The sequence below is a fragment of the Wyeomyia smithii genome, chromosome 3, assembly GCF_029784165.1.
Source record: "Wyeomyia smithii strain HCP4-BCI-WySm-NY-G18 chromosome 3, ASM2978416v1, whole genome shotgun sequence".
Taxonomy (NCBI): domain Eukaryota; kingdom Metazoa; phylum Arthropoda; class Insecta; order Diptera; family Culicidae; genus Wyeomyia; species Wyeomyia smithii.
The window spans coordinates 192772780-192799603 of NC_073696.1; the positions used below are offsets into that span (position 1 = coordinate 192772780).

The 26824-nt window shown below is 34.7% G+C and overlaps 1 protein-coding gene across 2 annotated transcripts in view; it reads left to right on the forward strand.

Moving 5' to 3' along the window:
- Window positions 1–3813: 3813 nt before the first annotated feature.
- LOC129727388 (ribosomal protein S6 kinase 2 beta-like) overlaps window positions 3814–26824 on the forward strand; it is a 50820-nt gene continuing 27809 nt past the window's right edge. For both annotated transcript variants that reach the window (XM_055685198.1, XM_055685199.1), the window contains exon 1: window positions 3814–4398. In XM_055685198.1, coding sequence (XP_055541173.1) covers window positions 4359–4398 — 40 coding nt within the window. In that variant the 5' untranslated portion in view covers window positions 3814–4358. The remainder of the gene's footprint in view (window positions 4399–26824) is intronic.

Sequence of the window (26824 nt, forward strand, 5' to 3'; positions counted from 1 at the left end):
GACAGCCAGCAAAAGTTTTGATTGCCAAAATCCAGAATGCCGAACAGCCGTAAAGAGAGCTATTTATTTACCTACGGCAAGTTTCTCGCCCCATCGCTCGCGTTCGCGTTCACCATGGCAGAGGCCCAACTGTCTGTGTGAATGCGTTCTAACAGGGCAGTTTGTTATTCAAAGCCGGTTATATAATATAGTAAGTATTTAAAGTAAGAATTAGGCAACTACAACAGAATTTTGTTGCATCCGGCACAGAATGTTTGCTTGTGTTGATGCCAGAAAATTATTAACCTTCAATTACTTGTTTATTTGCTTTGAAAAAGGCATTTTGCGGTTTAAAATCGGCTGCTGATCGCAACCTTTGAGCTGCCCTAACAGTACACATACACGGATAACATGCACATACACGGAAAACATGCACTGTGGAAGCTATTTCACATTCAGTAAATTAGACGGGTGCGACAGATTTAAATTGCTAGGATCCAACACAGAATGCTTGCTTGCGTTGTCAAAAATTATTAACTTTCAATGACTTGTTTATTTGCCTTGAAAAAGGCATTTTGATTTTCAAAATTGGATTTCCTGAGGGCAATCTTCATGCTGCCCCAACACGGGGGGAATAATGGCAGTCTGGCGACACACGCTGAGAAGAACCGCGCTGCTCCTGAGACGTGGTGACCAACCACAGAGCTAGTGCTGCTGCTAAGGAAGGACGACTGCTGTTGTCGCTGTCTAGAACGATTATGAGCGGCTTCGGCTGAAACAGGCTCTTATATAGGCCAAATAGCATGTTTTCAATTGCAAGGTATATGATTCTGTCGACCGTGCTTGGGAAGCAATCATATAACGACCAATCAGAGGTCGAATTTTCCGTTTTGACAAGGCTTGACTATTTTCAATAGTACAATAGTGTGAATAATAAAATTACAATTATCTTCTTACGGGAAGAATCTTAAAAGATTTTCCAATCTATTGCTGCAAGAACGAAGGAAATCCACCAAATACTAACCGATTTATTAGCATTTGAAATTGGACATATTTTCCACTTTTATCGGTTTTAGATTTTCATTTCACATCCCTATGTAGCCGAACTTCCTGAGAGAAGTATTCTACTTCAAAATATTAACTTTCAATGACTTGTTTATTTGCCTTCAAAAAGGCATTTTGATTTCCAAAATTGGATTTCCTGATGGCAATCTTCATGCTGCCCCAACACGGGGGGAATAATGGCTGTCTGGCGACACACGCTGAGAAAAACCGCGCTGCTCCTGAGACGTGGTGACCAACCACAGTGCTAGTGCTGCTGCTAAGGAAGGACGACTTGTCGCTGTCTAGAACTATTATGAGCGGCTCCGGCTGAAACAGGCTCTTATATAGGGATGAAAATAGGAATGAATTATTTTTCGTAGGTGGTGGAATGACATAACTTGAAAAATATGTGTGACTTCATTCCGGCTCAGAGCGATCATTTGATAAGCTCCACCTCTTTTTTCAGTTTCTAAAGTTTTCCCTCAGTTTCGTAGCACGGATGCACAAAAATGATTTCTTGTCGAACCGGACCGATAGCACTCTCATTGAAGCAACAAAATAACATGTTTTGTGTCGTGTTGCGCAGCTTCGTTGAAGAAAATGTTCCCGTCCCCGTGTCGCATGTAAGCAGATTATTGCGTTCAGTAGACAGTAGATAGTGCATCCAGCGAATAAACACCGATGGTGCTCTCACACACGCAACGGTTTTAACCCGTATTTTATTGCGGTTTGTAACATCAAGCGATTTCGTTTGCTCGCTGTTGCGTGTTGCATCATGTGACAACTTGGCAGCTGGGAGACGACGAAATTCTGTTTACGCTGATTGATTGAATCGTCTTCATATTAGCTCTGCATAGTCGAACTAACTGCTTTTGTGAATGCGTTCTAACAGGGCAGTTTATTATTCAATGTCGGTTATGCTGATCGCAGCGTTTGCGCTGCCCCTACAGTGGGGAGTTTATTAAATAAAGTAAAAATTAGACAACTACAACAGAATTCGATTGCATCCCGCACCGAATGTCTGCTTGTGTTGATGCCAGAAAACTATTAACCTTCAATTATTTTTTTATTTGCCTTAAAAAAAGCATTTTGCTGTTCAAAATCGGTTGCTAATTACAACCTTTGAGCTGCCCTAACATTGAGGGAATTAAGATACACGGACAACATGCACTGTGGAAGCTATTTCACATTCAGTAAATTAGACGGGTGCGACAAATTTAAATTGCTAGGATGCAACACAGAATACTTGCTTGCGTTGACAAAAATTATTAACTTTCAATGACTTGTTTATTTGCCTTCAAAAAGGCATTTTGATTTCCAAAATTGGATTTCCTGATGGCAATCTTCATGCTGCCCCAACACGGGGGGAATAATGGCAGTCTGGCGACACACGCTGAGAAAAACCGCGCTGCTCCTGAGACGTGGTGACCAACCACAGAGCTAGTGCTGCTGCTAAGGAAGGACGACTGCTGTTGTCGCTGTCTAGAACTATTATGAGCGGCTCCGGCTGAAACAGGCTCTTATATAGGCCAAATAGCATGTTTTCAATTGCAAGGTATATGATTCTGTCGACCGTGCTTGGGAAGCAATCATATAACGACCAATCAGAGGTCGAATTTTTCGTTTTGACAAGGCTTGACTATTTTCAATAGTACAATAGTGTGAATAATAAAATTACAATTATCTTATTTTGGGAAGAATCTTAGAAGATTTTCCAATCTATTGCTGCAAGAACGAAGGAAATCCATCGAATACTAACCGATTTATTAGCATTTGAAATTGGACATATTTTTCACTTTTGCGGTTTTAGATTTTCATTTCACATCCCTATGTAGCCGAACTTCCTGAGAGAAGTATTCTACTTCAAAACCACGTTGGGAATAGTTACTTTAGCTGAACTATTAAACAAATGAAAAGTCAATCAAGAAAATCGATGAAAGTAGATAGATCCTTTTGACATGTTACTCTACATTTTGTGTCTTCACAAACAAATGGCTAATTTCGAGCTACCACTTCAAATTTCCAAAGGCACAAGACTCGAAAATAGTTAATGCGTCACCTGTGAAAACGCTATTTTATGTGAAACATACTGCTGTGAAACAAACATAAAGCATTTTCACAGGCGACGCATCTCAACTGTTTTTAGGTCTTGTACTTCAGAAAATTCGAAGTGGTGGCTTGAAGTCGGCCTTTTGTGGCTTCAACACCGTTTCTCCGTAGATGTCTTGGCTAGTACGCACGCATCTACGAACATGGATAACAGCGACCGTCATTGCGGTCCAACATTTTCCAAATCGTTTCACGCTATATCGACTCAGTTTTGTCCCTCAAGTGATCTCATTTCTCCTCATTAAAAATATTCGATGCTTTGAAATTGGGTTGTTTAGCTATTCACGGATTTCCGGTTTTTATATATCATCTGAAAGAGTGTAATTTTCTGAGCAAACCGTTATTTTTTAAAACTTTATATCATTATCCTTCGATTTTTAAATGAAGAATTAAAATTCGCTCCAAATCGCTACAATGACAGTTGGTATATGAGCGAACTGTCATTGTAGCGATTTCGAGCAGTTTTAAATCTTGATTTAAAAAGCGAAGGACAACGATAGATTTTTTTAAATCACTTTTACTCAAAAATGCAGATCTTTCAGATGATATAAAAAACTGATATAGCAAACAACCCAATTCTACCTGGTTCTGTCAGAAATTTCGTTGCCATACATTGAATGCGATACCTTTTTAATATGACGTATTGGTATCCATCGTACACAGGGAGGAACGCTAGCGAAACGAATCATTTTCCAACTCGATCCGGTCGAATCAAGTCGCAAGTTTATTTTACGGTGGTGTGCATAGTGCGAGATTTTTTATTATAAGATAAGAGTTGATGTCATAGAAATGATATAGTTACCTAGTAAGGCTAGTTGTTTCGGAAATAGTGGCATCCGTGTTCTTTTAAAGAGTGTGCGGAGTCGAAAGATATTGTTTGCAATTTTCCATAGAGTGTATGAATCATTAGCTGGCCAGATTGTCGGATAAAGAGAAGGGTGTGCAAGGAAGAGAGTGTTTGGTGGTGTAGGGGCTTGGTCTTTTCAAGTGAAGCCCATTCCACCTTTTGGAGCAATTCGATAAGGCTGGTTGCTGGCTGTGCCGCAGATTTACATACTCTATAACCAGCTTCCGGTTTGGTATTGATAGTGCTACGAAGAAGCTGTGTTTCGATGACTAGCAGCGCTGGAAGAAATCACACCCGTTCAGTTCCCCCGTCCGCGTCCCGTAGTCAACATTATTAGAGCGAACCAATCGAGAATGCCATTAGCAAACTCGGTGGACCCATGGAGAGAGAAAGTCCCACTCAATATCGGCGGTACAGAGGTAAGCCTATTATGGATGTTTCCGTCCCTTGTTGACAATTTTTGGATGTTTGCTACTATTTTTATCTTAAGTTCACTTAACTACTTTTGCGTATCAAAATTGACTTTTTTAGTCTAAAAACGCTTTTGTTGTCTGTTATGTTGAGAAACAAGCTATGTACATATTTACATTGATAATTTTGCTTTCTTCTGTCGGCCAGAGAAATTCAATGTTTTATTTATGGTTATATTTCATATAGCAATCGCGAATGTTTCATAAATTTTATAATTATTTCAATTAGTTTGGGAAAATAGGTACCAACCTTTACACTACCAAGGTGATATTTAACAATGTAACATGTTACGGTACTTTCGTAAGTGATCAAGGCTATTTGTCATACTTTCTGCGGAGAACTATTTAGTGATATGTCTATCAACAAATTCTGTTTGCTGATAACCCATGAAAATAACTCTAGAGTTTTGTAGTTGTACTCACTATAATATCATGTTATTGTAAACTTGATTCCAGAAGACAAATGAATGTATTATTTTTTGAAAATCTAATAACAAGTTTACAAATAATTAAGCGTTGATCAATATTCTATTTTGAAGCATTTTTAATAAAGTGTATAGTACACTTTTGCGTCACTTATATCGGTAGTCTGTACCAACAGGTGGCTACGTAGACAAATAGGTACTGCGCCTGCTGTCGTGTGCAGGGAAACGGTGAAGCGTCTTGGCCGTTTTTATCGTCTTTGTCGAAAACGTTGATGCTTGTACTCTTGAAGACTGTACTGCCCATAAAAGCATAAGAGTCCCATATGACTTTTAGGCAAGTTCAAGTTTATTCCGTCAATGTATCTAATTTTGTTCAAGTTTTCATATGGCTTGATTAAATTTAAAAGTTTGTTCTGAAAATTACTGGAAAAATACCAAACCTTGCCTGTCCCATATTGAAAATAAAGGCATACGAGTCCCATCCCAAGTATACATTCAAATGACTTTAAAAACAACATTTCACATTTGTCATCAGTTAAAAGAAAAATGTTGACATCAAAATATCATTGACTTGAAACATTTAAAACACAGTTCATGTTTGCAAAGCTCAATTGAAAATAAGCTAGAGGCAAAGAACTGATCAAAATTTATGTCTATTTTCGAAAAAATCGAAAGATTAAGTGAAGTTTTTATGGAAACTGTTTCCAGAAATCCTTCTTTATATCTGGGATGTGTGGAAGTAAAGTGATCAGGAGTGTGACCTAACAGTCTGCATAAATTTTTGTGGGCTTTTTTAGAAATTTTTTTGTTGACTCTATGTAGAACGAGCTTTCGTCTATCAGCTGTGATTGCTCAGTATTAAAAACATGCACTGATTCATGTAACAATCCGTTGAAACTAAATCGCTATATTGCAATTCGTATGATAGTATGATCGAAAATGTTGGAGTAAAATAAACTGTTCACATGACAGACACAATAAGGAATAATGATAAATTCCTTGGGCGTCTTAGAATGTGTGGAGACTGATATGCTTTTATTTTTTGTGAATAGAGAGAAAATAAAGGTAAACGAGTCCCATCATTTATTTCCAAGCCTGGAATTCATGCAAAAGTTCTTAGAACTCATGGAAATATGCAATGTTCCACCTCATGAACATACAGTTGAATAAAACATACTTTTAGTTAAATCATAGTTATTTTACCATAAATTCAAAATTAGAACTTCATTAGCAATTTTCTCAATTGTGAGCATTTCCATATAGGACTCTTATGCTTTTATGGGCAGTGTAGACACATCTTGTTTCACGAAGCAATTGATTTTCGAGTTGTACCTACGCTATTATCGAATGCATCCAAGGTCAAGAGTTGTTTCGCAAGTTAAAAATGATAAAACGCTGCTGAAATTTTATAATGTCCCTTAAGCTGGAAGTACAAAGTCAGCAGAACAAAGAGTTAATAGCATGAAAATTTAGGTCTCATTCGATGCTCATTTAATGCCGTATCGCCGAATTTAATGCTCCATCATTTCTTTGAAAAAATGCACTTGTTTGCTAGCTTAAGAAAATAGCTAGCAGATAATATACGAAAATAGCATTTTTGTCACAAAACAGTTCTATAACGGTCAGAAACATTTAATGCTCATTTAATGCTCTTGAAAAAACCTGATTTTCATGATAATTTTATTGGTTTTGTGTAAATTTTTCAATAATATGATAATACATGAATAGCTCCAATTTTTTCAAACATTTCCTCTGAAAACAATCAGAATGCTTTTGATACGATTAGATACCAATTAAATGCTTCCATATGCGAGCAGTTTCAATACCTTAGGTGCATTTTTCATTAAATAATTTTTTTTTCAAAAATATTGTTCTGCTAGCTTGAGTAAAGAGTTAACAGAACATTGGCCAGAAACAGCATTTTCAAGCAATAAACTGTTGTAGAATGGTCATAATAATTTAATACTCTTGAAAAAACCTGAATTTAATTAAAAATTTAAAAAAAAATAGATAAATTAAAATTAGATACCAAATAAATGCTTCCATATGCGAGCAGTTCCAATAACTTGGGTGCATTTTTCATTAAATATACAATATTTTTAAAAAAATATAATGGAAAATACACCTAAGTTATTAAAACTGCTCGCATATGGAAGCATTTAATTGGTATCTAATCGTATCAAAAGGATTCTGATTGTTTTCAGAGGAAAATGTTTGAAAAAATTGAAGCTATTCATGTATTATAATATTATTATCATATTTTTGAAAAATTTATACAAAATCAATAAAATTATCATGAAAATCAGGTTTTTTCAAGAGCATTTAATGAGCATTAAATTATTATGACCATTCTACAACAGTAAATTGCTTGAAAATGCTGTTTCTGGCCAATGTTCTGTTAACTCTTTTCTCAAGCTAGCAGAACAATATTTTTGAAAAAAAAAAAAAAAAAATATTTAATGAAAAATGCACCTAAGGTATTGAAACTGCTCGCATATGGAAGCATTTAATTGGTATCTAATCGTATCAAAAGCATTCTGATTGTTTTCAGAGGAAATGTTTGAAAAAATTGGAGCTATTCATGTATTATCATATTATTGAAAAATGTACACAAAATCAATAAAATTATCATGAAAATCAGGTTTTTTCAAGTGCATTAAATGAGCATTAAATGTTTTTGGCCGTTATAGAACTGTTTTGTGACTAAAAATGCTATTTTCGTATATTGTCTGCTAGCTATTTTCTTAAGCTAGCAAACAAGTGCATTTTTCAAAGAAATGATGGAGCATTAAATTCGGCGATATGGCATTACATGAGCATCGAATGAGACCTAAATTTTCATGCTATTAACTATTTGTTCTGCTGACGTTGTACTTCCAGCTTAGGGGACATAATTTTATATGCGTACTCATTCCATGCATATATTTCGTTTTCTTATCTAAAAAATGTGTTAGTTTTTTACAATAATCATCGGTAACAGAGTCCGAGGTGTTTTTTTTAATAGGGGGGATGTTTTGTGATGAATGAATTATTTACTAATATTTATCCAAAATTTTTATTGTGTGTTCTGCCACAAACGGTGACATGTCAACACTATGACATATATTTTAAGCTTCATTTCATTAAAAGATTGTAGTTGCTTCCGCAGTTAAGTGAATATAATTGTAGGAAAATTGTAAACCTACTTGTCAAAAAAAGGGATTTTAAATTAAACCTTAATCTAATATTACACCTATCTTACTGACTATAAAGTGAGCTAATCGTTGTAATTGAAATTGCAACGATTTTTGTCGGAGCTTATTGATAATTTGGTTTGACATATTTTCTTATGTTTCCACATTAGTAAGTCTGTGTGCTAAACCAGCGAGGACGCTTCAATATCATTTTCAGAAGTTTGTTCTGAATCCTCTGAAGCATCTTCTTCCTGGTTGTACAACAACTTGTCCAGATGGGGACTGCATATAACATTGCTGGTCTAAGTATTTGTTTGTAAATTAACCGTTTATTCTTGAGACAAAGTCTAGAATTTCTGTTGATAAGAGGATATATTCCGAGGTGTTTTGCGCTAAAGTATGTACCATGGAACTCTACACAGTTGTATCAGATTTTTATAGATGCGTTGTTATGAAGATTTATCTAATAGCCTCAAGGATATAAATATGAAAAAGACAACTTCTAATAATTAAAATTTTAATTTTTATAATTTTTTATTGTTTTGAGAATTTTACAAAATAATTGGTTTGTATTTTAAGGTTTAAATAATTTGATTTTTCTCAAATCAATGAATAACACTGTGCTACAGCGATTTAGATCTTCTGAAGTGACCTAGTGTAGGTTGTAGGTCTTGTTGAGTATAACATTCTCTCATACTAGAAATTTTCCAAACACCCCCAAAATCTGAAGTTATGGTCAAAATACGGTTTTTTGGACCTCAGCGCATATATTATTTTTTAACTCAGTCATTTATCAACCGATTTTCAATATTTAAGCAGTTTTAGAAAGAAGACAAATAGAGCTTTCAAAATATATACAGGTTTGTTCTAATATCAATAAAACATGTTGAGTTATTTGAGTTTATATCTAATTTTTTTGACTTTTTCACGCAAATTTTCAATATAATTTTAAATTTGCCGTCTTTTTTTTGTAAGAAACATACCACAAATACACTATAATTTTAAATGTATATTCAATTCCGAATCAATTGAAAGTAGTTTTGTGGAAATCGGTTGATATTTGGCTAAGTTATATATTTTTAAAGAAAACCAAAATTTTTGGCTTCTATCGCACAATTATTTCACGGAGCTACAAATGATGAAAGAATGTAAGAATTTTGATGTGACTTAGTGTGGGTTGTAGCTTTAGTCAGAAGTTACTTGCGCGTTTACTTGAAGTTTTTCAAATACCCCAAAAATTTTTAGTTATGGTCAAAACCCTGTTTTTACCTTAGCTCCCATTTTTATGTTTCGGTTATTTTTCAACCGATTTTTTATATTTTGGCTGTTTTGGAAAGGCGAAAAATAGAACTTTTGAAACATATTAATATGTCTAAAGAGTTTACCTTTATTTGATGAATAGTTTTAAATAAAATAAGATGATTTATTTTCTTTTTCAAATTTTCCTTATATGTGATGAATAGTAATAAAATAAATAAGATAGTTTATATTATTTTCAATTTTTTCTAAATTTGTTCGCAATTTTTCACACATTTTTGCAATGAACGAGCTTTAATTGCTGTAGAATTTGAAAAGTACATTTAGTGCCAAACGAAAACAGTAAGTGTTCTTTATGAGAATCTGTTTTAATTTGGCTGAGATATGACTTGATGTTTTCCACCATATACTTAGGTTCATCAACCCTTTCTCAGCCAACTTTAAACAGAGTTTCACTACCAACACCTATTGTTTTCGTTTGGTATTAAAAAGAACATTCCAAATTTTACAGCAATTGAAGCTCTATCATTACAAAAATGTGTGAAAAATTGTGAATAAATTTGAAAATTTTAAAATGACATAAACTCTTATTTATTTTAAACCTATTCATCACATATAGGTGAACTTTTTAGACATATTTTTATAATTTTTTATTGTTTTGAGAATTTTACAAAATAATTGGTTTGTATTTTAAGGTTTAAATAATTTGATTTTTCTCAAATCAATGAATAACACTGTGCTACAGCGATTTAGATCTTCTGAAGTGACCTAGTGTAGGTTGTAGGTCTTGTTGAGTATAACATTCTCTCATACTAGAAATTTTCCAAACACCCCCAAAATCTGAAGTTATGGTCAAAATACGGTTTTTTGGACCTCAGCGCATATATTATTTTTTAACTCAGTCATTTATCAACCGATTTTCAATATTTAAGCAGTTTTAGAAAGAAGACAAATAGAGCTTTCAAAATATATACAGGTTTGTTCTAATATCAATAAAACATGTTGAGTTATTTGAGTTTATATCTAATTTTTTTGACTTTTTCACGCAAATTTTCAATATAATTTTAAATTTGCCGTCTTTTTTTGTAAGAAACATACCACAAATACACTATAATTTTAAATGTATATTCAATTCCGAATCAATTGAAAGTAGTTTTGTGGAAATCGGTTGATATTCGGCTAAGTTATATATTTTTAAAGAAAACCAAAATTTTTGGCTTCTATCGCACAATTATTTCACGGAGCTACAAATGATGAAAGAATGTAAGAATTTTTGATGTGACTTAGTGTGGGTTGTAGCTTTAGTCAGAAGTTACTTGCGCGTTTACTTGAAGTTTTTCAAATACCCCAAAAATTTTTAGTTATGGTCAAAACCCTGTTTTTACCTTAGCTCCCATTTTTATGTTTCGGTTATTTTTCAACCGATTTTTTATATTTTGGCTGTTTTGGAAAGGCGAAAAATAGAACTTTTGAAACATATTAATATGTCTAAAGAGTTTACCTTTATTTGATGAATAGTTTTAAATAAAATAAGATGATTTATTTTCTTTTTCAAATTTTCCTTATATGTGATGAATAGTAATAAAATAAATAAGATAGTTTATATTATTTTCAATTTTTTCTAAATTTGTTCGCAATTTTTCACACATTTTTGCAATGAACGAGCTTTAATTGCTGTAGAATTTGAAAAGTACATTTAGTGCCAAACGAAAACAGTAAGTGTTCTTTATGAGAATCTGTTTTAATTTGGCTGAGATATGACTTGATGTTTTCCACCATATACTTAGGTTCATCAACCCTTTCTCAGCCAACTTTAAACAGAGTTTCACTACCAACACCTATTGTTTTCGTTTGGTATTAAAAAGAACATTCCAAATTTTACAGCAATTGAAGCTCTATCATTACAAAAATGTGTGAAAAATTGTGAATAAATTTGAAAATTTTAAAATGACATAAACTCTTATTTATTTTAAACCTATTCATCACATATAGGTGAACTTTTTAGACATATTTTTATATTTCAAATGCTCTACCTTCAGATTTTTTATGAATGCCTACAAAGGATGAGAAGGTGATTCGGGGAAATCTTACGATTTAAATTCAAAATAAGAACTAAGAACTAGAACCGAAGTGTTTAAATAAGAACTTGGCTAAAAAGTTCTCGGTAAAATTAGAAGAATGAGATAGATGGGGAAGTTTCACGATTTTTGATGTTTGACGCATTGTTTTGGTGAAACGGTACTTTTTGATGTTTGTTGCAGATTCGCTCTGGATTTTTTTTTGTGATGAAACAGAACTTTTTTTCGGTATGTATACATATAATCGTTCCTTAATATTTCAGCATTTAATTGCTCTAATATCAATGCGAGGTAAACGCGGTTGATTGTTTTTCCTATCACGAAATGATCGATGATGATCAATCCGTTCAAATTTCAGAATACAAAAGCTAGAACCACAGACTAACAGACATAACACTTTCAACAAATTTTTAATAAAATCATCGTTCGGATGATACCAGTACTTTACGATAGTAACACTAGCACCATCTGCTGCCGTGTTCGCGCTGCTTCTTGTATTTCGACATCAGCGCTAGCGTACGTGCATGTGTTACATTGGGAACCACAAAGTATGTATTAGATTGCACTGAACTCTAAAGTGAAGGGATGGAACACGTTGCTCCGAATCATTATAACAATGATACTTTTGATTGATTTGATAGTAAAACGCAAATTTAATACAAGAAAAGGAACAGTAGCATATATACGATCAAAACATAGAATAATATTATGAAACAGTAAGTATAGGGCCTACCATGAACCCCGTGTACTATTCTAAGACCGAAGCACAGTGGGGCGATTCTATACAAAGGCTGGCCAAGCAAAAAAAGTGTCGATAAATGCGACAAAAACTTGGTATTTACATAAATTTGGGGCGCTGAACACGAATTTGGCATCCATTTTTTGTTTGGGGCCGTCCATAAAGCACGAAATCCAATTTTCAATATTTTTTGGCACTTTTTTTCCTTTTTTATAGAATTATATGATCTTTGACCACAAGTAGTGCCACCGGGCGTCCTCCCCATTGAAAAGAAAAATACGTAATTTATGGACGACCACTCGAACTAAACAAATTTTGCCTAAATACATATATTTTTTTTAAACTAAAACAACATAAGTAATACAAACTAATTACAAATTGAAAAAATCATCATCATCATCTTCTGTTCTGTACGCTTAAATGTCGTGTTGAATTGTTTCCAGAAAATTGGAAGTTCATTTTACTTATCAGCAGGAAAAACGTCTTTCGCTGCAATTTTCATTTCTTCTAGTAATTTTCGATGTTTCATTGATTCATATATATGTTATCTTCTTAATCCGGTTTCTATGGTTGAAAGAGGACATATAAATACATGTATAACACCATGAATTGACAACTTACTAGACATTGAATTAGGTGGTGCCGCTGAAGTTGAATAATCGATAATAAAATTCAACGAATTTATGAATTTGAAAACCCAGACACTGGAATGACACAACGTTCTAAATGAATACGAAAAGATGCGGAGGGTGACGACTTTTCTTCGTTTTTTTGTCATAAATCAAAATGTGTGCTTTACTTTTGTATGCAAACGAGTGCGAAGCATGATCATAAGTTGAGAAGGGTTGAATGTTTTTATTATTGTTTTAAATTTGCAGAAAGTTATAAAGTTTGACGTAATTGAAATTTCATAAAGTTTTGTTTATTGTTTTCTTGTTTAACGCGTATTTTATAACTTTTCATTGATAAATTTTGTGATTTTTGCCCAAATTCATATTTTATCCTTACGAATTGAGTACGATATCATAAATTTTCATTTATGGGGTATCATGGTTATGATTAAAGTTAATCCTGGACTGGATGAAATTTTAACTTCAAAAATAAAAACCAAAAAAACATGCTATCGCTTTTTTCTCTAAAGTGACAATTTGCGCAGTTTTGCGCTACAGCGGACAGTATGCATTTAAAAGCTTACGTTTTCACCTAAATTTTGAATGTAGTCACAACCGTGGCAAACTGCGGCAACTAAACTTTTAAGCTACTTTTCTACAAAAAATCAAGTTTTTTTTTAAATTTTTTTCAGTGTCAGGCCTACTATGACCAAATTTTACAATATCTAATGAAAAGGGTTTGTTTTGCACAATATTTACAACAACTTTTCCTTTGACGTCAAAAAAATCCAAGATATCATTGAAGCTACAGAGCGTTTCAAAGTAATGTACTTTTTTTTCAAAAAAAAAAAGACAAAAAACGTCAGTTCGCCAAGCTTTGAAAAGTCATAAAAAATTCAGATTTCATGATATTGCGCCCAAACTTTGGACTTAGACACTTGAATGTTATAGCAATAAAAGAAAAATATTATGAAACAGCTAACGAAAAAAAAATTTTTTTGGCTGATGGCCAGCGATTCCCCACTGTGCGAAGGGATTGACCAGAAACTACTAGAAACCTAAATGACGTAGTATTTTTTCATAATTTTCATATTTCCCCTCACACAACGACACAACCCCCCTGAAAAAACGTAACATTACATTAGCCCCACTCCCTCCACTATGAAAAACGTACAGAAGTATAAGCTGTACATAATATAAAAAAACGGTTTTATTTCGAAAAAAAATCACCGTGCCACATTTAATTTACCTAACACTCATACACTTGTGACGGTAATTTAACTTATTTTTTTTACTTACCAGCTTTGAAGAAAAACGAGTATTCTGTAATTTTTACTACTAAAAGGTACACGGAAACAATGATTTGATGAATGATAAAACGGATGTTTCAGTGTATTTTAAGTGTATATATTTTTTCTGCTAAAAAATCTCATTCCAAAAAAAATCTGCATTTTACCCAACCGTCATCACAGCTTGTTTCAAAATGATAAAACACTCTTCCCCTGTCCCATGAATGCTACGTCAATCAAATATGTTCCCTTTATTTCTTTCGCGATTCACATGTGGCCAGAACCCCTTTTATATAGGGTAGTTGTTTCAATTTTGTTTACATACATAAGCTATACTAGGCATTGAAAACTGTTAGCCGCGTTCAGCTTATGGTCAGTATTATTTTATATAGTACCATAATAAGAGCACCTGATGTGGTTATGTTATAGCAAAAAATGTATATCGATATAATTTTGTTGTGAATATCAATTTCGCACACTGAATCGATCCTAACAGCTTAGCGTTGTCTCACTTCGGAATGTTCGTTTTTGACAGAATTTTTTTTTTTTTTGGGACTTCTTAAAAATTATGCCAAAAAGTTTGGGACCCACTGTACTGAATTGAAAAACCATATCATAAGGGGGCTTTCTACAGCAGATCGAATATAAACTAAGAGAAAAACATTCGCTTTTTGGATGGCAGTAATGTTGCCGTAAATAAACTCTTTCATTCAAAACAGAAGTTCGGCACGTTATGACAAATCATCTCGTAAATCAATTTCAGCCATAGACCTGTCATATATTTCCACAACTTGTATCTGTATGAGGTATCATTTTGCTTTTTGTTTTCCGTGATAATGCGAAATTATGATATTAACTCGTTTTTTTCTAACGTGTTTGGCGTGAATTTCAATTCCAGTGTGTGCCAGAGATTAGCGCATAAACGCTGTCAATCGAATAAAACCTAGTGTAAATTTTCTTATCAACTGACATGACTCATTTTTCTAACATATTGATGACTAATCATATTGATGTTAAATAAAGGGGTTTTCGAATTTGATTAAAAAGTCGTGCCGATAGTCTTGTGGGTCTTCGTTTGTCGACCTTTGTATGCCCTATTGCTGTATACATTCTATGTATAATTTTGATATGCTTTTCAGGGTGGCGAAATCTTGGATACACCTGGAGAATCAGGAAATGTCAGGGAATCTATTTTTCGATCAGAGAAATCAGAGAATATCAGGGGAAATTGAATAACAATCAGAGAACACATTTCAACCGAAATGCGATTTTTTTTGTAAATGAAAATAAACGATTCTTTTCTACTGATGGTTTCATATCCGATTGAATACTGATTTCACTGGGATATCCTACTTGTGTTTATCTACATTGCACTTTTTTGCGCTGAATACCAAAGAAGCATCAGGGAAACTATGTTTCAATTCCGGGAGAATCTAGCAATTTAACTTTGAATTTTTTTGCACCCTGACTTATACTAAGATATCAGATCATGACGGATAAACACATTTGCATTTTGATAAATGACCTAGGTAATCACTGGTGATATGATTGGCAATATGTCGCAATAAATATGTAACATTAATTCAAATTAATGGATCGATGCTACCTTATAAATCATAGAGATGTGTCACTTGTATTTTGTATACCAAGCGCCTCCACTGAATTCGAGTTTGATTTTTTTAGAATGCTCACCTCACCAGTCACTCCCACTGACAATGTATATTATGAGACAACTATACATTAATTTAACATAATTGTTTCATAGAACTTTTTTTACGCAAGACAAAATCAATGCTTTCAATCTATCGTGTTGTGCATTTCGTTCTTATCTTTGGCAAACTACTTGTTGATGCCTTCTCCACCCTAGATTACACACCTTTCCGCAGTGCAATTTCCAACCTTCATCGCTGTATCATTCCGTCATGCTCTAATTTTTTCCTACCGACTGCTGGGCAGTAGCCCTGCTAGTCATCATATCACTTTTATCTAATCATAATTTTCTCGCTGTCATTCGTGCGTCTACCTAGTGACATTTTTCCGAGCCATATGCTGCACATATCTGTTGATATCCGCGTCAACTGCTTTCGTGAGGCGCGTCCGGTAAGGTGTGGGGTGAGGTAAGGGCCTGTGGATTACAGTGATCCTATTAATTCAGGATTGTTGACCAATTTCGTTTTGTTAGCTGGCACAATTAGGAAGTCGCTGCATGTTTCTGAGTGATAGCGCTACAGACTTGCTGTGGGCGGAAAAAGTGGGTGTTTCATCCGGAATTGGAGAGGCGTATTGATTTTGTTCTCTTTGTGCCTGGCGTTTCGGTTCGTGCCCCCAGTGAAAAATTTCTTCCCACACGAATCAACGGTGTGAGAAGCTGTTCCGCTGTCTGACACAAAAGAGGCAAGGAAAGGTTATGTGAGTTTGTCTTTGAAAGGTTTCAGTACCGGGACTTTTGCACTGCAGAGCGTTGTCAGTAAATGAGAATGCACATCTTGTAACCCTTACAGGCTAGAAAGGTATTTGGCTTCTCCATTAGTTTTCTTCAATTTTTGAATTTGTTGTGGAGCTAGCCATGAATGAGGTGTATGTCTGTTATGCTGTCAAGCATCTGGGCACCACTGGCGGGTATTTCGCTATCTCTGAGATTTGTTTGCGGTAAATTTATTCTGGAAAAACAATTGCAGAAAATCGTGAGTAAACACGACTCAAACTCGCTTGTTAACAGGAGTAGATACAAGCCACCGATGCTGATCCTAGGATGATTTTCATATTCCAATCTTTTCTCCGAATAATTAGCTTATTCACTATGATTGAGTTTTATTTTATTTAAATATCGGTGGTACAGCATAGGTTTTTCAGATAAGATGGGTTAGCGTTTGCTTTGCTCAACGATAGAAAGTCGTATTTCGCTTTAGAAATAAGCTGTTTTTAAAGGGTAACAGGACAGTGGCACACATGTTTATTAACTCAAATATGAGAAGTGATCAAAAGCTATCAAAATGATTGACGGTTCGTTCATTTAACTGCCTCTTGTTGTGTTGAAATGACCTTTGCTTTAAAGAAGCTAGACAACAGCCACGAATAAGTTTATGAACGTTGAATTCCATATGGTTTCGTAAACGTTTATATACTCATGCACTTTCAAGTTCATGATTCTTAAGGCAACTATATGGATTCTCTACCGCTTGTTATAGATTGTTTTCTTTCTTTTGCTGTGTTATGAAATAGCTCAATCCGAAAGAATGTTTTCTATACTCCATAAAAAACAGCGCCTTGTTATTTATTCCGCTTTTTAGACCTGGCTTATTGTAGACGTAGATTCTCAGTATGCAGGACACTTACATGGTCGCGTTTATTTTCATTCGATTTTTTTCCATTTAGAGCTTTATAAATGTTGATGTAAAAATAAGCTCAAAAACTCATCACAATTATAATCATGTTATCGCACCCTAGGAGCTCAAATTAACTGCTTTGGTATCAATTTTAGAGTTTCGGGTTCATTTTTTGGTGAACTGTATGATAAACAATGATGTATCGTATTCCAGCGCTGAGAGTAGAAGTTTTCAGCAAAAATAAAACAAAAATTAAATCCTATTTGAAACAGGTATTATCATGTGGTAAAGCTAGCCAACCGAAACCATCCACCACAGAGGATACCTATGGAGAATATAATAGTTATCGCAACAATTGACCTCTTGCCTTTCACGAGAGGCATCGCTAATTATCCAATAATTTAATTTGCTGTATAATCTCTCATGTGGTAGGTAGCGCACATCCCAATACACCATAATTGAGTCAATGTAAAACCATAGAAAGATCAAAGAGCTGCTACTTAAAGCATCTTGTGTTAACGCCTCGGTCGTCACTTGCACCGCCCGTATAAATTGCGGTTCTTCAGTAGAAATACATGCCTCGTTTTTGTATGTAGATGAATAGCCTCCCTCACAAATTTCGTAATTTACAAATATCAAACGAGGATTAGGTGTTTGCCGCCATGCATAAGCTACGTAATGCTTATAGGATGAGAGAGGGGGTAATTCCTATCGTTTTCAATTGTTATATATGGCAGAAACGACTTTGGTATGTTTGAACGTGAGAGTGCAAGCAAAAATTAAATCTTGAATGTAAAATGAATATTTCTTTGCTGTTTAACTGGCCAATCCGTCTGCTGAGAGACTGTTAGCTCCAGTAGGATCGTAGCGTCCTGTATACTTACAGTAGGACTCACAGGCTGCGAATTCTGTCTATAATAAATATTTCCGGTAGCGGAATATAGCAACCTGGGTTTTGCTTTGCCTGCGTATTAGAAGCGTTCGCCTGAATGATGCTAATATAAGCATCAAATAAAATGATATATGAAAGTTGTTTTTTGTTTTAAATATTTGTTCGAATTATATATTTATGGCTCTCCAGTGGGGAAATTTTCAGGCTAGACCTTTTGCTTGTTCCCAACTAACCCCCGATATAATACAATTGCATGTTGAATTAACACTATTTAAATGAATTGTTGCATCTCAAAAGAAATGAGTCGGTTCTGCGTTACTTTCCGTGTAGATAAAAAAAAACAGTGTGAGGCGAGTTTTCGTTTGCAAAGCATATTCCACATCATACCTATTTGACTGTTATTGTCCTGAAGAATTTTAGAATTTTAATTATACCAGCTGCATTTCTATTTTCCGTGCTCTGTTATGAGTGAGGGGCGCTACGGATCAAAAATTTATTTGTTGGGCCATTAGAATGTAGGAAACTGTTCATTATCTTTTATTATTTACTAGCTAAGTTGCCGATCTCACTCGGGATTCAACATTAGCTCTCGTTGTGGCTGGCCTAAAAGTTACTGAGGTCTAATTGGTTGGTCTCGAAGAATTGGTGTTCTTTGTTGATATTGAATCTAAATTTTAATATAGATTATTTTTACATCAAGTTGTGGCGTTTGAAAAAAAATCCCTCAAAGCGGATTAGACGTTTTAAAGTGCACGAAAGTTTATAATTGTTGGAAATCACCCACCACAGATATTCCTAAAATATTTAATAGCCAGACTGCATCGATAGAGACAGCGATGAATACTGTAGAATACCGGAAAATGTCGATTTACTTCAAATAGAAACCATTTTTAAACAAATTTTTGGTACAAATGGTGTGTCAAGCTTGTCTGCACCAGCGCTTTTGTACCAACTTTTTTCATTTGTACCAACTTTGAACGAAACGCTTCGGCAGATCGAGGCCCACGCTTTTGCATTCATTTCTCGCTGCTCTATCTTTCATCTATTTTACACTGCATCGTTCGAACAGTTCGCTTCAATAGTTCGAACAAAGGATGTTACGGATGTGATTTTTTATACATCTGCAGATGTGGATGCGGATGCGGCTATGTGATTACTGATGCAGATGTAGATACGGATGTCAATTTTTATGTGGATGTTCCGCATTTACGGATGCGGATGCTTATATCCGTAGCATCCCTCGTGGTATATTTTGCTTATTTCGCATGAGCATGTCCCTCCCCAATGCACAGTGGGTAATCGCTGGCCATCAGCTAAAAATTTCTTTTTTTTCGTTATCTGTTTCATAATTTTTTTCCTTTATTGCTATAACATTCAAGTGTCTAAATCCAAAATTTGGGCTTAATATCATGAAATTTGAATTTTTTTATGACCTTTCAAAGCTTGGCGAACTGACGTTTTTGTCTTTTTTTTGAAAAAAAGTACATTATTTTGGAACGCTCTGTAGCTTCAATGATAGCTTGGATTTTCTTGACGTCAAAGGAAAAGTTGTTGTAAAAATTGTGCAAAACAAACCCTATTCATTAGATATTGTAAAATTTGGTTATAGTAGGCCTGACACTAAAAAAAATACAAAAAACGTGATTTTTTTGTAGAAAAGTAGCTTAAAAGTTTAGTTGCCGCAGTTTGCCACGGTTGTGACTACATTTAAAATTTAGGTAAAAACTTAAGCTTTCAAATGCATACTGTCCGCTGTAGCGCAAAACTGCGCAAATTGTCACTTTAGTGAAGAAAGCGATAGCAGATTTTTTTAGTTTTTTTTAAGTTAAAATTTCATCCAGGATTAATTTTCATCATAACCATGATACCCCATTAATGAAAATTTATGATATCGTACTCAATCCGTAAGGACAAAATATAAATTTGGGCAAAAATCACAAAATTTATCAATGAAAAGTTATAAAATAAGTGTTAAACAAAAATCTTTATTAAATTTTAATTATGTCAAACTTTATCACTTTCTGTAAATTTAAAACAATATTAAAAACATTCAGCCCTTTTCAATTTATGACCATGGAATTCGCTAAACTGATTGAAGTGTCAAATACTAGCAGTAAATTCATACCACCAAACTCCGGCTAACAATTTTTGAAGATTTGAAGATTGCTTTTACTTCGCACTCGTTTGCATACAAAAGTAAAACACACATTTTGCTTTATGAGAAAAAAATAAAAAAGTCGTCGCCCTCCGCATCTTTTCATATTCATTTAGAACGTTGTGTCATTCCAGTGTCTTGGTTTTGAAATTCATAAATTCGTTGAATTTTATTATGGAGTCTTCAATTTCAGCGGCATCAACTAATTCAATGTCTAGTAAGTTGTCAATTCATGGTGTTATACATGTATTTATATGTCCTCTTTCAACCATAGAAACCGGATTAGGAAGATAACATATATATGAAACAATGAAACATCGAAAATTACTAGAAGAAATAAAAATTGCAGCGAAAGACATTTTTCCTGCTGATAAGTATAATGAACTTCAAATTTTCTGGAAACAATTCAACACGAGATTTAAGCAATCACAGCGGAAGATGATGATGCTGATGATGATTTTTTCAATTTGTAATTAGTTTGTATTACTTATATTGTTTTGATTTATTAAAAAAAAAAAAATACATATATTTAGGCAAAATTTGTTTAGTTCGAGGGATCGTTCATAAATTACGTTTTTTTCAATGGGGAGGACGCCTGGTGGCACTACTTGTGGTCAAAGATCATATAATTCTATAAAAAAGAAAAAAGTGCCAAAAATATTGAAAATTGGATTTCGTGCTTTATGGACGGCCCCAAACAAATGCCAAATTTGTGTTCAGCGCCCCAAAATTATGTAAATACCAAGTTTTTGTCGCATTCATCAACACTTTTTTGCTTGGCCAGCCTTTGTATGGAGTCGCCCCACTGTGCAATGCAAAAGTTATTTAAGCTATTAGAAAATACATCGATATATCGATACGATATTTCTTGAATTATACACCCTGCGACTGTTGAAAGCATTCTGACCAGTTAGTTGTAAACCGAATTTCGCGACTAACGACAATAATTTTTCCGAAATAATCTTCACCACAAGTAGGTATGAATGGTTTAAGTGTAAAATGCGTACCTTTTACCGCTAGATGTTGATACTTATGTCGTTTTCGGTTTCGCGGTGTAGCTACACTCAAACTACACTTTTGACACCGTAAATGTTTTATGTCGGATTCGTTTTCGCGGTGTAGCTACACTTTTTCTGGACTACACTTTGCAGCTTCACATAAAACATTTTCAGTGTAGTTGCATTGGTATGCGTAATAATGGGATAGCTGTCAATTTGTTCTGTTTTGGTCACTATCGCCATCGTCATTTTGTCTCGTTTCCATTTCGTATGTCCATCTCGCAAATGTGCTGAAAAAAAATTTACCTGACACTTTATCACGTGGAACGAGAACCAAAACAAACCAGTTTTGACACATACGTGTGAATGTGTTGGTAACTTCCTACAGTACACTCTGCTTTTTCCGGGTGTAGTCCGGGACAGAAAAAGGGTAGTCAGAGACAGAAAAAGTGTAGTCCGGAAGGTGAAATAAAACATTTACGGTGTCAAAAGTGTAGTCCGAGTGTCGATACACCGCGAAAACGAAAACGACATCATTTGACTTCGGTCTCTGAACGTCATACCGTTTTAAAAAAAGCCATATTGGGAAATATATGATCAATTTTTACGGATTTTCTAGAAGAGAAGTCACATCGATTCCCGTTCATTCTGGTTCTGGATATGCCAATATAAAAAGATCTTTAAAAACTTTTCTCGATTTTACCAAAGTTCTCATTATCCCTAATTAGAATATAGAGCCGAACATCATTCTCTGGACATCAGGACCTGTTTCTTCTTCAGGGTTACCCCTTCTTTTTTCCAATACAGCCAGGTTTTTGCGCGGTTTTTCTTTTTTTTTTACAAGTTTTTTGTACGCGGATTTTTAAAATTACGCAACCCCTTCACCCTTCAAAAGATCCGGAATGACCGTCAAAGAGGATAATTTTGAATACTGGTCTTAAGTTTTTTCCAAAGCCTTTCTTGGTAGTTTATTCTACGCGGATTTTTAACTACCGCGGATTTTCAAAATACGCTGTCTTTCACGAGGTATGTTTCCGTCGCGTAACAAAGAATGCTGACTGTATTTCTGTTACCACAAAAAACACATATGCCATGTTTGTTGAAAATCGGTTTGCCTGATTTAAAATATATGTTGCAATATCCATGCATAAAAATCTTGACCTTTATATAAATAAATTGATAGATTTAATCGGAATAAAAGGACTATCCTGCCGTAATCTCGCAGACTGACGTATGCGACAGCGAGTAAAATTTTCAGTACGAAGCTTTTCCCAAAAACGTTTGTATAATGAGTGTTAGGACGAACTTCAAAAATCTGATCTGTACATAATGCATTAATATAATCACAAAACATTGCCGAACGTATGTTTTAAGGAAAAAGGTTTATTAACTGAAGTTATGTTACCAACGTCATTTTGTTGTGGAAACAGCGATTTTTATTTCACTGTTTCTACAACCAATTGACGTCGTCGTACATCGTAGTATGCGACAAGTCGCTCAACATTTTTTTCATAATCAGGCAAATAGTCGCGATTCGAGAATACTTTTTTGTAAATGGAATTGGTTTGGAATATAATAGCATTCGTGACCTCTGCCATCTTCCATCTGCACTTCTTCCGTACAAAAAGCAAGTGCGCTCTAGTTGTCCACGAGCATGGACCAAGCTTCGTGGCCTGAGAGGGCTACAGTATGATCAAAGTTTTGTAGATTTTGTTTTGTAGACTTCATTCCGCGGCGAATTTTATTCGAGCAGTGCGTCCTCCGAGGTCCAAAAAAGGCACGATTTTTTGCCATAGGACCTCGACGAATTTCTCTGCTAATGTCGTTCTCGGTAATCCTAGGTGCACGCACTTGCCAACTACCTCAATTTCATTCCCGCTAAGCTGAATCCGTGGTCGGAGATTAACACGGTCTTCTCTGGAGTCATGGCTTCTGTTCATCATCCCGTTTAAGGAAATATCCATATTTAGTGGTATTCGATAATTTTGGGATGTTTTCCAGAGAGCAGAAGTCGTCATCTTGGATTTCAAAAAGGCTTAATTTCTGGCCTCTGGGTATCATTTTGATTCCGGAAATTCTCATATTGGGTGGTATATGGCCATTTTGGTCTGTTATTAAGAAACCAGACGTTGTCATCTTAGAATTCAAAATAGTCTCTGGGGGAAATTCTTGGCTCCTGGGCATCATTTCGATCATTTTGAGCTATTTTCAGGAAAAATTATTTCAAATATGTGTTTTACTTGGACAGAATCCTTCTCTTGCAGAGAAGACATCTACATGCTAAATTTGGTTTAATTTGCGAATCGTTGAATGAATTCAGAGCATCACAAACATAGTTGGGTTGGATTTACGTCACGATGAATAGACATGGCGGTTACGTCATTGCGTTTTCGTGAATTAATGACGCTATTTTTTGCATTTTTGATGAAATTTCGGTGCCTATAGGTCCGGTTTGGTGTATTCTATCGTTTAATCGCAAAAACACAAATCGGCCACTTTGGCGCTTACGTCAGTCTGCGAGATTACGGCAGTATCATTCTCACGTGTTGCTTCAAGTTTTGAATTACTTTCAATCATTAAATTCCCATAATAAAGTCTTGACTTTTTATGAATTTGAGCAGGGAAGGGGAGGGGGTACCCTTCTCCTTTTCCAATGCGTTTATAACTTTCTGTGTGAAAGGATCTCGTATGCCAAGTTTGCCAGGTTTGGAGATAATCGGTTCAGATATTCAAAAGCTATGCTGAAACTTAGATAAAAATACATACAAAACTTGTTTTTCATATAAGTAGATTTTATCTAATTTATCTATCAGTAAAAAAAATCTTTCATATGCTCTGCCGTTTAGTTTTTACATGATTTCCGTATCAAAAATAAGAATGCTAATTAACATCCACGCATTGAAATCATCGCTAATATGCAAAGGCTTATTTTGGACCATACGGGTACGGGACACGAGGCATGTGGACATTAGGCATGTTAAGCCTGTATGCCTAGCATACTATGCTAGGCATAATGCGAGGCATAATGGCTGTGAGGCATAATGGATACGAGGCATACTGCCACAAGGTATAATCATAACATTTGAAAAAAATGTTTGTATCTCAGACACTGCCTTATTCAAATTTTTCAATACATATTTATGTACTTACTGGTTAACTTTTTGCATTCAGGCCATGTATTGTGTGATAAGCAATGAAATCTTATATTGTCTCACCATATTACTTATTCATTTGATTTCGATTCATGTTTAACAATCACTTTCATTCTCTTCTTAGAATTAAGAAAATTTCGCAATTTCCCAGAAGGCAACTTTTTGTGCCTTTAACCTTATATGTGTGCAATACACACTCCACAGCTGTTCGAACATCAATCTTGCTTGATACAGTTCTTTTTTCGTTTCGTTATTTCATACATTTTTACCAAGAGTACGCAAGAATTGATTTCAAGGTTTGTTCAAGTAAACCTATGTTATGGGTGATGATATAATGTAGGACGGTTATGCTTACAAAAACAAACTTGTTTCATGCACGGATTTCACGCTGATAAGATATCGATAATCCGCTGTGCAACGAAATGGGCTTTCTTCATATACTGTTTTGATATAAAATTGGCTATCGGTATGATAGAGTATTTTTTGTTAATTTCAAATAATATTCGAACGAAAACATTTGGTTGTTGTTTGTACCAGATAAAGAAAAAATGCCATTGTAGTTGAAATCATTGCCGGCATCTTCGAAAACGTTAGACAACCTACATTTTACCGATTTGAAATGATTCAAATGTTCAGATGATATCGATGATAGTTTGGTGTTTTTTAAAACATAATTATAACTTCAAAACGTTATTTTTAAATTAATATCACTCATCTGATGTCAAGAATAGTTTAATTGTAAAAAGAAATTTCAATCACTTGTCAAGTATACCAAGGTTCTGACGTCCTCCAATAAAGACATCGCGAGCCCTTTGTCAGCAGCGGACCATCGGTTGGGAACCACTGTTCCAATAACATTAGTAAGTCTAGGTAATTTAAATTTCATAAATGTTAACATTATTAAGAAACCTGTGTAATTGATATTATCGTTTATATGAAGTAAAATCTGTCAGGTTTTTTCTCGATTTATAAAGTAAAACGGTGAAATGCACGTCGCTGAACGCTGTTCTCTTTTGTATATATTTTTTTTTGGTTGGTCTTTCGCATTTCAGAAAATGTTTTGATTGTCTTTATATAAATAAAATCTGTTTAGCAAAATACTTCCGAACGTACTTTTGATTTTATCCGGATATTGCTATAGTTTTCAAAGTAATTTCTATTTTTAAACGACTTTTTAACTGTCAACATTCAAGTTCTTGCGAAGCAGGCTGTGTAGGTATGTAGTTGGAATTGCGAAGGATGAGCGAACTGAAAATGTGACAATAACTAGTGTGTAGTTGATCGGAGTACGCAGAACGGTATGACCACTAGACTGGGACACGGTTATATGGGAAAAAAGCGATGGTGTTATTTTTTCGCTCCCATGCACTTTTCGTGCTTCTTATGGATCCTATAACAACTGTGTAACTTTTCAGATCGATCGGTAAAACGCCCGATTTGCGCCCGATTTTTAAAGTTTCCATACGGTTTTATATGGGAAAATTCACTTTTTCAAAACTAATTCTCTAGAAATTCCCAGTTGGGTCCTAAAAATATATCGATACATGATATTTGTAGGAAATTTTCCTAGGAAAAACTCTTCCGAAGACCGTAAGGCGCTACGATGCTTGTAGAAACAGCTATTCACCCCAAACTGATTGAATGTCTGACGGACGGCTCACCATTGAATTTTACTAGCAATGCTGCTGTTGCAAATTCAGCCATGTGATGAGAAATGATATCGCTTAAATTTATCTTGGAGGCTTCTCCGAAGATACTATGAGCAAAAATCACACTTTGAAAATTAATTCCACGCGAAATTATTTCTCATACTTAAGCAAGTCTGCAATAGCAGTATGTTGTAGCAGTGTTGCTGGAAAATTTCAATGGTGAGCCGTCCGTCAGACATTCAATCAGTTTGGGGTGAATAGCTGTTTCTACAAGCATCGTAGCGCCTTACGGTCTTCAGAAGAGTTTTTCCCAGGAAAATTTCCTACAAATATCATGTATCGATATATTTTTAGGACCCAACTGGGAATTTCTAGAGAATAAGTTTTGAAAAAGTGAATTTTCCCATATAAAATCGTATGGAAACTTTAAAAATCGGGCGCAAACCGGGCGTTTCACCGATCGATCTGAAAAGTTACACAGTTGTTATGGGACCCATAAGGAACACGAAAAGTGCATGGGAGCTAACATTTATTTTTTGTCCCACCCTAATGAGCACAACAAAGTGTGATACGATTAATGGGCTTGAATGGGTAGTTTAATTGGATAAAACACCATGCTGGAGACAGGGAG